A 16,133-nucleotide genomic window follows, 5' to 3' on the forward strand; every position below is an offset into this window, starting at 1 on the left:
TTTGCAACCAATAAAATAAATTTGAAAATGCTAATTTCTCATGAATTATGTTAAATTCTCATTTCTCAGAATGTGACATAGATTCAGTGTATACGATTCAGCTACTCAATTTCATACTTTTTTGGTTATTAGCATTTACTGTGGAGATATTCTGTATCAACCTCTGAGCCTGGGACTGGTGTCTAAGGAAGATAACTCATTGACCCAACCTTTTGGGAGTTCACAATAACTGGAGGGAAACAAATGATTACAATATGATGTGATCATTTTGGCAATATAAAATCGATACTGTGGGAACACAAAAGAATGACCTTTGTATATCCTTCAGAAATAAGACAATATTTTAGGTGAATTTTGAAAGATGAATAGGAATTTAATCAGAGGGTAAAAGGTCAATCTTGAATATGAATTATGAGGGACTCTTCTATCTGTCATGGAGAATAAGAGCTAACTTGGCCAGGGTGCATGCCATAAAGCCATAGTTGGTGGAAGTGGTCATTGGCCAAGCAAAAAATTAAATTGATCAAACAGGAGAAGACTCGGAGGTGAGTAAGTAAAGGATGCATATCTAAATAGGGCATTAGATTCTGGGTGTAGAGATGGAGATCAAAGGGGCTGATTAAATGAGAGTTAAAAACAGAGGGTGAACCAAACAAGTTGGAAGAAAACTATTGAAAACAAATATCTAGAACAGGTATTAATTTACATTATTAGATTTTATCTTTTCATAAAATCCAATAATTAAGAAATTGTTTAAGTCCTTTTTCAATGCAGACTTCATAATCCAAGAGTAGTTTCTAAAGATTAATAAAGACACTAGAGAGAAAATTAAAATACATATTTTTATTGTTTTTGGTTTATATTGAAGTGGAAGCTAATGGATACACCTTCTCAAGTCCTTAGATGGGAGGTTGGAATCAAAGTAAACACCACTGATAGAAGCAGCCCCAATTTTCTCTTCAGCATGACTTTATCTGTGTAAGTGTGGCTGGAGGTTTTTGTTTTGTTTTTCTTTTTTAAAAAAGATTCTTGAAAAAATTTTTGAAGAAGCCCTATAGATCATATACAGATCAACTAAAACCTTTCTTCTGTTTATATGTTGCATCAGTGACTAATTTCAGAAAAGGAGTTTGCAGTTAAATTTGTTGGAGCACACTACATCTGCTCAATTTCAGTCAGAGTCCAATGGTGTTGCCAAAAGTCTGCATTGGAATTATAAGAGAATGTTCTCTAGACTCAAATAGATGTAGGACAGGCTCCATAATAGAAACTCTTGGGTCACCAAATCTGGCAAGAATGTGCCTGAAAGACTGTATCACAGAAAAATAACTGGATTTGGGTCCAAATATAACAAAATATCTCCAGAGTTTTAAAGAAAACAACTTAATCTTAAATTCGTTTGAAGAAAAAAAAGTTAATGGGATTACAAGGATGTTGATTTCTTTTAATAAAAAAGTGGGTTGAAATTCTTGAGCATGGCAAGAAAGATCATGGAAATACAGTGCTTATTATAAGGATATTTAATAAATTTGAGATTTTGAATTAACAGAGTGATATTCTTTGGGGTCATGACTTTGTTTGAGAATCTGATGAAAATTGTAAATTTTCTACCAAAAAGTGTATACCACTACAGACACACATTAAATTTGGCATATATTTCCAGGGATTCAGCTATCCCCATGAATTCTTTCTTGAACTTGAAGTTAAAGAAAAAAAAAAAAAAATATATATATATATATATATATATATATATATGAAACTTCTGCCTGGATAAGAAATATTAGGACTATTTCTAGGAACAAAAAGGAAGAAGATAACTTTTCTACATGAATCAAGTGGTGACATTTCATTCTTTGAATGAATTGACCATGACATGCAGCTTCTTTGGGAGAGCTCTCTTAACTATTCTCTTTCAACATCATCTGCTAGCCCACTTTGCGCCTGGAAAACACCCAATCACTCTTTATCATATAGATTTCTTTTATTTCCTTTACAGTGGTTGATACAAAAAGAATTCATTATTTTTTCTGCAGTCTGTTCCTACCAGAATGTAAACCAATAAAGACCTTTTATCTGATGACAGCTAGATTCCTAGTATCAAGAGCATTAGATAGTATATAGTTCTGCCTTGTAATTATTTTTTGAATAAATATTTCACCATTAAGTAGTTTTAAAAATTGTAAACTACCCATTGGCAATATATAAAAATTCATGTGAAGTCAGGATGGTCTAGACAAATGGCTGTCTGGATATATATTACTGCAATATGATAAACTTCTACAGCATGCTTAAGCTTCAAATGACTAATGCTTCATTTAGCTAATTTCTTTCTCCTTTTTCAGACTTTTGTCATATATTTTTGGAAATGTCTGCTGATATGCAATATTTCCAAGTCTGAATTGTCGTAGGAAATGGCATATTGTAGCAATATTTTAGTCACAAAAATTGATGCAAGCTCTTTTGGGTATAGTGTGACTTGGGTGGGAATGCAACTTGGTTTTGAACTGCATGTGTATGTCTGATTTTATCAGCAAACTTCTTGCAGCTCTGAGATATTCCTAAGAACTCTTCCTCATTCATTCTGTTGCTTCAGATCTCCAGGAATAATGTTTCAAGTTTGTCATAGTCATGACAGTGTGTACTCTTGACAAGGTACAATTCTTTGTCTTCTTTTATATCATTTCAAGTCATGTTTAACCGTAATTAATATTCATGAAACTCATTTGGCACTTAAAAACTGGGCTTCCAAGGGGATACACTTTATGACAACTAGTTTGACATTTTGGAGAAAAGATAGACCCTAAACAAGATTAAAATTCTAAGCCTGATGAAACAGATCAACTAAAAGGTATAAACTGCATAGCATAATTTCAAGATGTGAATCACATAAATCAATTTGGTCAATCCAGTTCAAAGGAGGATTTTCTTTCTATTCAACTAAATAGTAGAATGAATAGTTTTCTATTATTTACTTAAGAGATTTTCATTAACCAAATTCATTATTTCTTAGAAAAATAATAAAAATGGTTTAGTGACATTGTTTTTTTTCTTCCATATACTACAATTTTTCATTGTGTATTTTCTAGTACAATTTTTCAACAAAGAAACTTTATTAAGCCCTAAGCCTTCTCTGAAGCCATTGATCATGACAAATTATTAGTTAATAGTTTTATGCTGAATAAGTTAAATTTTAGAAACCCAAACCATTCCATAAGCTTGAGTTCAGTGTTAACTGAGACTGAAGGCTATTTAGTGACTGACCCTGGATCTTTTTAGGGATAACTCTTTCTTTCTAAGCTATAAGCAGTCAGTGATTTAGACTTTATATCATCCTGTGGCACTCAAATTTGAATCCATGCTCTGTGACTCTATTACTGGGCTGGCCAGTTTATAGCAGTTGTTCTTGTGGTTCACTTGTGATGATGGAAAAGGTGAAGTAGACTTTATCTCAAAATGTTTGATAGTATCACAGGAATTTAAATTGTGTATGTGGCAAAAGATATAATAGTAATACTTACCTTATCAAGTCAGCAACATGCCAGTCTTGATTCTGTTTTCAAATATATTCTATTTCTAAAAGGCTTGGCTTTTAGAAACTCTAAAATGGCTTTATTTTTCAGAATTGCTTTTACTTGAATGAATGCGTTACATTTGCTGTCAGTTTCATTCAATTTAACATTTTACAGAAAATTTGGTAAACCTAAGTGCTAAGAAGAGCCGATAAGTTTTTTTTTTAAATCTATTCTTTAAGGAAAATAATGCTCAAGAATTATTATATGTAGAACTTTCCTTAATAGGGGAATAGCTAGTTTTATTAGGAAATGAACATTGCATAATTTTATGTAGTTACATTTTAAAAAAATGATTCTTGTGGTTGAAAATTTGTAGTTCTGACCTTGTTAATAATTCTCAAATAATACTTGTTTCTTCTTAGGAGTAAGAATAAAAAAGAAGTTAACATAATTTGTGAAGAAAAGATTTCGTCAGAGATAACACTGTTAATTATAAAGGCAAGATAACTCTGAGTATAGAGATAGGAATCAGAACTTTTGAATTTGTGATGAATCATAACTAATCACTCATTATTCTATGTGTATAATGCATCTGCTGTTATTTTCTCTTTTATTTCTACATATTTAGTGATGCACTGAAATACTATCATTTTCTGAACTTGTAGATATAAGTTTAGGTACAAGTAATAAGCATTGTGATTCAAGTGCCACAAATACAAATAACACACAAACACAATCAAACCATGAACATATTATTATTTGAATGACATGGAAGTTTGTCAATGATTTGGTTAATTCAGAAAAATACCAGTTACACAGTTCACTTACGGTTAAGAGTTTCTGAGTTTGGATTTCTTTACATCTTGGATAATATGGATGATTTAAAAATACTTATTATTTCCCTCATAAAATTTATTTTATATGTTGGAGATTAAGAAAAAACAGTATCTAGATTAAGTTCTTATCTATTTCAGGCACAAAACGGATGATACTTTAAGAAAAATGTTTTTAAACTATAAATGTTTGATGCAAGTCCCATTTTTAAACTTGTTACCCGCTTCCAGTGACAATAACGTTTGTGCTTGCTCCAGCAGCACATACACTATAAATTATCTATGGAGTGATAAAATCTTACATAGGAAATAATAAGTTGCTTTACAAGCTTCACATGGCACAAATAAGCTGTGATTATCCATATTTTGCATGTACACGATACCATATAATTATTTTAAAAACAAATAATGAAGATATTCTATTAGCGGCCATCTACTTAAAAATTAATTCATTTCTGAAATCGATGTGATGTTCTTTCCTTATACAAACCCGATATACAAAGTATTGAGTTAGTATTTTTGTGGTATGTGTACTATGACAAGTGAAACTCCTAAATTTTCCAACACTCTTTTTAAAAGAGAAGACAACACTGCAAAGGACCCAAAGTGGTCATTAAATCATGCTAATGTTATTGTAGGCAAAGAGAAAACAAAAAGAAATTCTTATTAAACCTTATCAGTTTCAAGATTGGATTTTTAAATCCTACAATTTTGAAAGGGAGATATTTGAGAAGGTGTTTTACTTGTGACATTTAAAATAAATAACATTTAAATATTATCATTTCTTTATACAGTGCTTTATTTGCAGTATTATGTCCTATTTTTAAAGAAAATGTGGAATGACATATGTGTTAAACTAAATATTTATGACTATTTAAGATATATAATATTTAATATAGAATATATTTTTAAAATTGCAAAATCAATCCATGTTAATTTCTATAAAGTTGCCTTAAGGAAATCTTTTTAATATAATGTATGGAAAGTTAATCTAAACTCAATGACATGTTTGCTATATAGATATATGTTTTGTAGAATAATGAACAAAATATCACTAAAGTTTTCCTTTTTTTGGATACATTATTTCTGCATGTACAATGAATCAGATAACAAGGGGTTACCTTCTCACTCACTTTCTGAGTTGGTTATTTATACATTTGAAACCAAACAGACAAATCCCAAGTCTCTTCATCATTTTCTTTTGCATAAGCCCTGACAATAACTCTTCAGAACTCAAAATCTAAATCTACAGGACATTGTAGAAATTTTCTTTTTTTAAGAGTATTTATGTGCTTCATGTACTTTTAGATACAAGGAATTACATTATTGCAAGCTATGAGTAAAATAAAATATATTTAATAAATAATATATTTCATTAATAAAGAACAAAAAATGTGTTTGGTGTATAATATATAAGTAATTCAACCCATATTCAAAATTTGTGACTCATCTGCATCTTTTGCAAGCAACCATATGGGCTGCTTCCTGTGAACAAAGTAACTTGGCTGCATTGAATCAGTTTTTGCCTTCAACATCAGTGGTCCATTGAACTTGGGGTAAAATAAAAGCTCTTATGTAAGATAGCTGCTTTGATTTTCTTTTTAGTTTATAATGATTGTGTAAGGGCGTAAGTCAAGAAGACTCTTCTTGACTATGCTTGAAAATTGACTCAAATAATTACTGAGATTAAATTTCAATCTATTTTATAAAAAATATTATGTACTTTCACAGAAGTGAAGAAATACAATTGCACAATGGTGGTTACAATGATAGAAATACATATTGCCAATAAAATGTTAGCAAGAGATTTAAAAATGACTGTACAGCACCGCATCAGAGAATTCTGTTAACAGCAAAATTATTAATACTATTTTTCTATACAAACGAAATCGTTTTTAGTAATAAATGGGGAAAAAGCTTTTTTTTTTCCTTAACCCTAATTCCTACCAAAAATATTTCCTGATGTGGAGCAACAGACAGTAAAAAAAAATGACAGTTTTAATAAAAAGAAAATGACATTCATGCATGTAAGCCAACATTAGTCTCTGACTCTAATATAAGGCAGATCATTAATCTTTTGCAAAACTATGACTTTAGCCACTTAAGCTCTTTTTAGTGCTTTTGATGACAATGACATGATAGGCCTTGTAAATTCAGGGGTTAAGATGTGTTTTGAACACATTAATTTAGACAGACTCAGCAGACTTTTGAAACACCAAATTTATAATAAAAAATGTTCTGTTTTGGAGAAATGATGGAAAATTATAATAAAAAAACAGAAGGGCTCCTATTGAGTTTATCACAAATGACAGTGTTTAGATCAATGAAAATAAATCACATGTGCCTATGTGTCATCCTCAGTCTTAATGATGTGGAAAAGGGTGACATTGAACAAGACCTGGTGGCCATTGTTCCAGGCATAAAGAGCTCTATCTCTTGCATTGTAGTCAAGCATGGATATGTGAAAGTATTGGTTATGAAAGGGAATGTCTGTGTATTCATATGTGGAGGTTTTGGTGGAATATGAATAATACACCTTAGCTCCAGTTAAGTGGGAGTTGGTGACATACAGTGTCCCACAGATCATGAAAGATTCCCCTGCACTTCTCTTGGGGTAGCCAGTGCTCCAGCTCTTCATCACTTCCAAGGTATCTTGGTTAAGTTGGCTGATGACAATATTGCCTGCATTCTGGTTAGTTGCATATACAGCCCACAGCCCAATTTCATCAGCCATTAGGTCGATGTCAGAGAATCCACCCCAGGTGTAGGGGTAAACGTTGTGAAAACCAGCATATTCCAGGCTTCGTTGAGCAAGCACTCTCCCCAAATCGAAGCTATACTTGATGATAATATTACTCTGGTATTTGTTAAAATAGAGTGAGCCATTGTAGACAACATGGTTAGTTCCTGCCCACTTGAAAGGGAGGTTGTATGTCCTTGATTCAGCCCCACTGACAAAGTCTGCAATTGACTTGTACTCACGGACAATTTTATTGTTAGTATAACTGTCCATATACCAGACCTGAGAAGAAGGAAAAAAACAAAAGGAGTGACTCAATTTTCTACTTTTAAGATAATTCCAAAATAAAGACAGTCAGCACATATTAATATCATGATTCTTAAAATTGGAAGTAAATCGTTTATGAATGACCTGCAGCAATGTGATGGTATTACAAGGTTTTGTAAAAATATTGAATTTCTCTATGTGGAAAAGAAGCAACTGAGTTTACTGTCTTGGAGTTGATCTGCTTTTTTTTTTTTTGGGGGGGGGGTCTTCTTTGCTTTATTTTTTGGCTATTTAAACCATATCACTCAGTGGACCAAAGCATAGGCTAATGTAAATCAAATCACCTGGTGGATCAATGTGATCATTGATAACTGACCAAAATACAATCTTCAGCAAATTATTTTTATTCCATCCCTTGCTTTGAAAAAAATGGTATAATTTCATATTTCTAATTTCTACTCATTTCTACTTCATGAGTACCACAGAAATTTCGGGTAACTTTTGTTCACTGGATCAGCTTAAAGTTACAACTACCTTTTGACAAACCTATTAATGTACATATACATAGTGCAGACTTTGCCAACTTATGAAATTCCCCCCAAAAGTTTCAGTGTTATTTCTTTTAAAATTATCTCTAGATTCCAGGGACATATTAGTGTATTTAGAAAATGGTCAGCTCTTGAGTCTTTTTTACTTAGTAATGTTGTTTTCAAACTAAAGAGCATGTTTTATAAACAATACACAGAAAACATTGTACACTAGCAATCAGCACATTTCAGCCATAAAACAAGACTAAAATCAATAAAAATTGGACTTTTTGTACTGGTGGATTAAGAAATAGAACATTTTACTAAAATAAACTTGGTATGTATTTTTAGATAGTAGTAACAAATGGAAAATATTTGCAAGTGATATTAACACTTTTCAAGTTGAAATTAATATCCCTGAAGAAAACAAATAACCCAGAAGAGAACAGTATAAATAAAATATAACTCTAAGCAAAGAAACTTGTGGAGGCAACATACTCTATTATTTTTTTCAGATGCTAAAGGATCTGTCATCCAAGCGCCAAATCGAGTTCCAGATGTCTTGACTGTCACAGGGCCTGTGATTTTCATCAACTTGCCACATGCTGAAATTAGAAAAACATAAATATGTTGGGAAAACCCAGTAAATGATTCCAACACACACACACTCTTACCAAAAGCAAAGGAAGTGATCGTAAAACAAGACAAATTCGTGGGATTAATATCCCATTTCCCAAATCAATGATCATTGGTATTGGTTGGGTATCAATACAACAATAAGTTGAACCATGAGTGGTTGCTTTTTCAATGCTCTAAATCAAAGTACGGAATTTTAAGTGGGCAAAGATTTGAATAATTTGGGAAACCATTATCATTTTATCAGTATGAAAGCTGTTTCTTTTAAGAAGTCAGAAAAATCAAATGAATTGCCCTGGGAACTGTGCACCTGATCACCAATATCCCCAGTCTCTCCTTCCAACACATTGTGACCGCTGATAACTTATAGAAGCCAGAACAAACTTTATAAGCTGATTTTTAATTTGTGTTCATGAAGATCCCATGAAGAAATTCTAATGCAGTATAACAATAAAAAAATTCCACCAGTCTTCCAGAAAGAAGTAGAGTTTTGAAGAACAAATGTATTGGTTACAGGACCTGATAAACATCCAAAGAATGAAACTTCAAAATCTCAAGCCCTAAACCCCAAAGTCACATATAATAAAAGATGTAGAAATGAAATAAATAATGAAAAACATTATTTCACTGAAAAAAATTATAATATTTTTAACATCTTAGCAATGATAACTTCCAAAATATCAAAACCCCACCAAACAGAAACCCAGAAATTTTTGTGAGATTTTTAATTTTTTACCATGAGACTTTGTTTATTTTGCAAGTGTTTTTTAATTCTTTCACCATAATTTCCTCATGTTTTTACATTACCATATCTGTTTTCTAGACTTTTAAGACATTGAATAGAGTTTGTCTTAAGTTAAAAGGGAAAAAACATTCTTTCTGCTGAATAATATCACATTTAACATAAAAATTATGAATGTTTTGAATATTAAGAATTGAAACTCCTGGAATCAAGGTCACATTTATCTGTAGGTACCAATATATCCCTGAGATCTAAATAGGAAAATGTCTCTTATAAACCGTAACAAGACTCTCACCTCAAAATAAAGCATTCTGAAATGTATACAATGATTTCCATATTCAATAGCTTTATAGTATCCAGAAAGCCAGGGTTTATAGAAATGATAAACTAAATAGTTAACATTCAGAAACAGGTTCTAATACCCATTTATACCAAAATAACAAAACTTGAAACCCAGTACCCTGTGCAGAAATATGTTCTATTCCTAGTCCATCATAAAACCACGATTTTTAAAAACACAGATCCTGAGATTTCCAGTAAATGCTAGCCAGAGCTATCATCTGAACAAAGAAAACTCCAGTAAGATTAGCTTTAACACTTTATTTGAATGGAGGATATGATTCATACTGAATCAACAAGGGCTCCTGGGGTTGCTGGTACCATTTCTGGGAGTATGGTAACACGCACTTGGTTTCCATGGAGTGTGTAGCCATAGTTGTGTGATTCAAATCAGCTTTGACTTAGGCAGAGAGAGATCTCAGACCCAGCCAACGTGGCTCTGTTAAACAGCAAAGTTTTAAAGTGCACATTTTGAAAGGAAATCTTACTGCCTATAAATGTTGACGATTGGTCTCAATCAAGGAATAGTCTTTCCAGTTTATCCCATGTTTCTTTTTTTTTCCCCCTTTCATTCTTTTTTCACTGTTTTGGGGTTGTTTGTTCTGTTTCTTCTATCCTCCTTTGTCAATTAATAGAATTGATAAATTTCTAGTTTCTGTTGGCTCCTCCTGTCCTGATTAGGGAAGAACAAATATTCTAAGCCAAATCAAGGACAAAAGTAATTCTAGCTAAAACTTATTTTGGCCCATTTTTCTATATATTTTCCTCCTAAGAATGATTTGTAACTGGCAGGATACAGAGCTGTGCAGTTAAGAAGATGATGCATGATAACATATTTTGCACCATTACTTTAGTAATACTACAAATTTAGTCATTTCTAGCATTTCAAGAAATCTGAATGGAAAGTATTTTCCCCCTTTGTGAAAAGAAAATTAAATGTGATGGCATTGTTATATAGTGAATGGCTTTATAATTTCCTCAGACCTGATAAACCAGGCTAATTATTCAGAAGAATTTGTGACATTATCTATATTAAGTATTAAGGCCCTCCAGGGTTAAACCTATTTGGAATATATCAGTTCAATTTGCTATAAACACATTAAAAATATATAAGTAAATCACCATCAATTTGAACTAGAAAAAAGTTAATGGAACTAGTTGAGCATATGATCATAATATATAAGAAGTGAAAGTAATATGATAATTAATGTGGTCCTACCTAAATATTTCTAAGTAAACATGATTAGAGCATGAAAATTTCAAGTGTAAGTAGATTGAGATAAATTGAAAGGCAAATACCACACAACTTAATTTTTTTCTTACACATGAGAAAGTAATTCTGACTTAAAATGATGGACTAAGATGTGCCTTTATCTCCTTTATCTTTTGTGATCATTAAAATGATAAGAAAACATGAAAAAAAACTAAGAAAACAGTATGAGAGCCATAAGTGGAGAAAAAGTTTTACCAAATTTCTAGAAGGTAGAGGTGATGGAGGGGTCATTAGAGTGTAAGATGTAATAACAAGCATCAGTGTCTATGCAAAGGAGAGGACAGCTGAGGAGGGAGAGGCCCTGCCTTGAAGACAGGTTACACTAAGAGACTCAAAAAATAGGTAAAAAGTGCTGGGAGTGAGATAGAGCCCTAGAAACAAGGACAGCACTGAAAGCTGCTCTTAAAATCTATTGATTTTACTGGGTGTGGTGACCTACACCTGCAATTTCAGCCACTCAGGAAGCTGAGATAGGAGGAGGGTAAGTTCAAGGCCAGCCTCAGCAATTCAGCAAGTCCCTGTCTTAGAAAAAAATATAAAATGGGCTAGGTCTGTGGCTCAATGGTTAAGCCCCCTTCTTGGTTCATTTCTTGGTACCAAAAATAAATGAATGAATAAATAAAAAGACCTACTGATTCCATCTTCATCCCTACATACCAAATTGCAGGAGGCAGGTTAAAAAAGAAACTAGAAAATTGTGTCAATTACTTGGGAAGACTTTGAGTAACTAAATAAGTATGACAAGTCCAGAACACAGGCTCCTGTGTCATGACAATGGTAATCTTCCTACCTAGCAACTATGGGGAGAAATGTCAACCCTACCTAAATACATGGAATTTCCATGGAGATTATCATTCAGATTTTAAAAATGTAATGGTTAACATAGGTGCCTAGGTAGCTTCAAAAAGTTAAAATGAGACTGATCAAGATAAATGTGCAAAACAAAAACAACAACAACAAAAAAAAAAAAAACACACACAAAAACAGGGTCCCAATGAAAGAGCCTAACAGAGCAGAAGAGACCCTGGTATCTTCAGAGACATCTGTACCTTGTGTACTGTGGACTGGGATAAAAAAGCACAAAACAGGTACTGCAAACTAAAAATATAGCTAAATTAAAAAAAATTGGTTTGTAGAAGATAAAATGAGGTATCCAAAATCATTAAAATTAAAGAGAAAATAATGAAAATAAGAAAAAAAAACTTGGAGGCATATAGGTGGAATTTATAAGCTCCAACATCTGAAGAATAAGTATTAAAGAATAAAAAGGGAGAGGAAAACAAAAAATTGTTAAAGAAATTCTACAGGGAATTTATTTAGTTATGAAATCTACATATTCAAGTTAAAAGGGCATATCATATAAATTTTAAAAGATCTATTCTTAACAGAATTTCTGTGAAATGATAGAAGATTCAGAATAAATTCTAAGCCAACAAGAATTAGATTGAAATTGTTTCTTATCACCCATATTGAATGCCAAGAGATACGGATCAGAGCCCTTATATTTAGGAAGAAAAAACAGATAAAGATAAAATAAGGGTTATTCATCTATTTATTTATTTATTTATTTTTTGGAACTGGGTATTGAACCTAGGGGCATTTAATCACTGAATTACTTCCCCAATCCTTTTTACCTTGTCTGACCTCAAACTTGAGATCCTCCTGCATCAGTGTTTTCAATTGCTGAGAATATAGGCAGGCATTTCTGTCATGCAAACTTTCCAAAAGTTCATCTACACTTCACTCATATTTTTTTTAGACACTACTTAATGAAAGGGTTGCAGGTGTAGCTCAGTGGTAAAGGCCTTGTCTCAGTATGCTTGAGGCCTTGGGTTCAATCCTCAGCACCACAAAAAGGGGGGAGGGGCAAAAAAAGAGGAAAACACAAAGTTACTTTAGGAGCTACCACAGCAAAACAAGTGAATAAACCAAAACAGAGGAAGATAAGATCAGGGAAATAGTGATTTCCTATCCAAAATGGCAGCTGTGTAGTGGGCCTTGAGAACATTTGATCCAGAATGGAATCAGATCTGAGGGGGAGGTTTCAGCAATGGTTATGGAGATATAAATCACTATGACCATTATGGAAAACAGTATGAATGCTACTAAAAAAATTAAAAATAAAACTAACATATGATCCAATAGTCCCACTAATGGCTATCCAACCAAAGGAAATGAAATCTGTATGACAAATAGACCTTTGTACTCCCACGTTCATTGCATCACTATTCACAATAGCCAAGAGATGAAAACAACCTAATGTCCATCAACTGATGAATGGATAGAGAAAACGAGGCATGGATATACCATGAAATACCATCAGCCATAAGAAGAATGAAATCCTATTATTTGCACATTGCAGCTGGACTGTAGATCTTTAAGTGAGTAAGCCAAGCACAATAAGCCTTGTTTCACTCGTGTGGCATCCAAAAAAGCTAACTGCATGGAAGTTGAAAGTGCATTGGTGTTTATCAGAGGTTGGCAGTTGATAGGTAATTCCTAAGTTATAGTTACATAAGAGTAAGAAATTCTGGTGTACTATTGCACAGTAGGGTGACAATAGGTAACAGTAATGTACTGTGCACTTCAAAAATATAGAAGGGTTTTGAAAGCTTTCCCTATAAAGAAATGATAAGTGTTTGAGAAGTTTGATATATTTAACCTAATTTAAACATATGCAATATGTAAATGTGTCAAAACATCATGTTACTCCCATAACATATATAACTTTTATATTTTATGGTTTATATACCAGTTGAGAAATAAATCAACTTTAAATAAATGTGATATAAGTGGAATTCATCTACAGATAGACTGTAGGAAAAACTGGATATGATACCAGCAAATTGATGCCAGGTGCAGTGGCACAGGCCTATAATTCCAGCAGCTTGGGGGACTGAGGCAGGAAGATCAAAAATTCAAAGCCAGCCCCAGTAACAGTGAGGAGCTAAGCAACTCAGTGAGACCCTGCCTTTAAATAAAATACAATATAAGCCTGGGGATGTGGCTCAGTGGTTGAGTGTCCCTGAGTTTAATCCCCAGCACACACACACACACACACACAAAATTGATGCATATAAAAAGATGTCATCTGAACCTAACTCTAGTATTGGTTACTTTGAATGGCACAGATATTATGTTATTGGATGTAGGCATAAACATCATCATCATAATGTAAACACGCATGTTCAACTTATAGAGTAAATCCATTAACTCACTGCAGAATAACTGAGAGACTGTTCACACACTCTGTGATTATATAAAAGACAATTTTTCAATAATATGAAAGAAAAAAGATTAAGTTCATATTGTTAGGAAACTGTAGATTGTGAGAAGAGATGGGAAGGCAAGAGCCTTCATATTTAAAACACATGGTTTTAAGTCATTTTTCCTATTTGTATTTGCTGAAAATAATGAAGTTATAAATATGAATCTTGAAATTACAAAACTGATATGGGTCAGACTATGAATAGTTAATAACACATATTTTAAAAAGACATGAAAGAAAGAAAGTGGGATTGCCTAAGTTATCAAAATCTTCATTTTGCAGAATACAAAGTTGGTAACAATGTCTAAAAATGATTAAAAAAGTATAAAAATCAACATATTATTAGAAATATAGATTTAAAAACTTGGACCCTTAAAATTAACCTGTTAAATGTGACTACCTTTGGGGAGCAGAGCTGAAGGAGACTACTACTTTTCATTCCAAGCCTTTTTTATTGTAAGCATACAATTTTCTAGCAGTGTGTACAATATTTAAATTATAATTTAAAAGGCTGAAATAAATACCAAAATTTCATAGTTAAATAAAGCTATTTAAATTTTAAAAGTAAAATAATCACATTGACATATTGCCTGTTGAAAAATACTTTCCATTTTTATGTGCCATGCTTCCTCACAGGGATAGGAAGAAGGTACAAATGGGATGTAAATAGTCTGCAGAAATGGAAGCTACAAATAGCCTTCGTTTTAATTTGGTTTCCATCCTATAAGGATTAGACTGAAATTGTGTTTTTTAAACTTCCAGTTCTGTTTTAAAATTGACATGAAAATCTCTTTTTAAAATCTTTCAGTCTTAAATTTAAAAAAGAACGTATGAATTATGACAATTATCAGTTAACTTCATGTAGATGCTAAACTTTCTGTGAAAAATACATGTGAAGTCTTAGAAAGGACAAGTTGAATTGAGTTGTATTTCTCATTAGGTCTTATTGATTTGGTCCTGCATGTGAGTTATTGGTGGTTATCTTTTCTGTATAAAGGAAATTTATCCCTATAATCTAGTAAATCAATCTAATATTGCAAACTTTAACTCTGTGAGCTTTTAGTGAGTGGACATATAAGTTAGATAAAAATCAATTTTCAAGGCTCCAAATACAGATATTTTATACCTAGTCTGTGGCCAGAGAAGATTCTATGAACATTTGTGAAGTTTATGTTTTGCATTCTTCCATTCTTCTGTGTTTAATCCTCTCTCCATTGTTTTCATCTATGTCTGGGATCAATTAGCTCTCTCCCATCTTCCCAGCAGCTCACAAAACGCAATGCCATGATTTGTCTTCCTAGTATCACCCTGTATTTGACCTCAGTCCATCACAAATTTTCACCCTGGGATCATATCCTTTGAATAATATTAATCTAAGAAGCACACTTGAAGTGAAGAGCTAATGATGCAGAATGTTCACAATTTAAAAATAATATCTGTATTTTAAAAGTGTCCTTCAGTTTCTTTATCTAAAATAGTATATTAAAAATTTTGGACTCCACAGCAATAAAGTTGCTTAAAACCCCAAATAGCTATGTGTGCAAATGTCCTTTGCTTTTCACTACATAGTGAACAAAGTTCATTTCATATAATTCTTCCACATTGGATGACCTTGGAGGTGTGGTCTTTTGGCTAATTGACTCTTTTCTATGTACCTAGTTTGGTAAAAGAAACCAATGTTTGTTCCAGTCAACTGTACTTTACAAAGTGAATCCTTAGGTGCTTAAAAGAAGGACTTTGGAATGTGACCTTCAAGTAAGGGTGTTTATTCACTCATTTATTCATTCATCCAGCTAAGTTACTGAACAGGAAGTGCTGTTCTAGACACTAACATTATAGTGATAAGCAAAACATGATACCTCTATCCTGAGGAAGCTTAAATTTGAAGGAGAGGGAAAATAAGTAAACAGACTAAACATATCAGGTAGGAACATATTTAAAGCAGATATTTCAGTAGAGCAATTGGATGAAGTGATTGGAGAAGGCAGGGGGAAGA

At 32.5% G+C, this 16,133-nt stretch overlaps 1 protein-coding gene across 3 annotated transcripts in view; it reads right to left on the reverse strand.

The window, feature by feature from the left end:
- Positions 1-4,243: 4,243 nt before the first annotated feature.
- Olfm3 (olfactomedin 3) overlaps positions 4,244-16,133 on the reverse strand; it is a 213,030-nt gene continuing 201,140 nt past the window's right edge. For all 3 annotated transcript variants that reach the window (XM_046452343.2, XM_058581976.1, XM_046452342.2), the window contains 2 exons: positions 8,378-8,484; positions 4,244-7,367 (listed from right to left, as the gene is read on the reverse strand). In XM_046452343.2, the coding sequence (XP_046308299.1) occupies positions 6,690-7,367; positions 8,378-8,484 (785 nt within the window). In that variant the 3' untranslated portion in view covers positions 4,244-6,689. The remainder of the gene's footprint in view (positions 7,368-8,377; positions 8,485-16,133) is intronic.

The sequence above is a fragment of the Marmota monax genome, unplaced genomic scaffold (assembly GCF_021218885.2).
Source record: "Marmota monax isolate L192 unplaced genomic scaffold, Marmota_monax_Labrador192_F-V1.1 WCK01_AAM20220418_F8-fsc00244, whole genome shotgun sequence".
In the NCBI taxonomy this organism is placed as follows: domain Eukaryota; kingdom Metazoa; phylum Chordata; class Mammalia; order Rodentia; family Sciuridae; genus Marmota; species Marmota monax.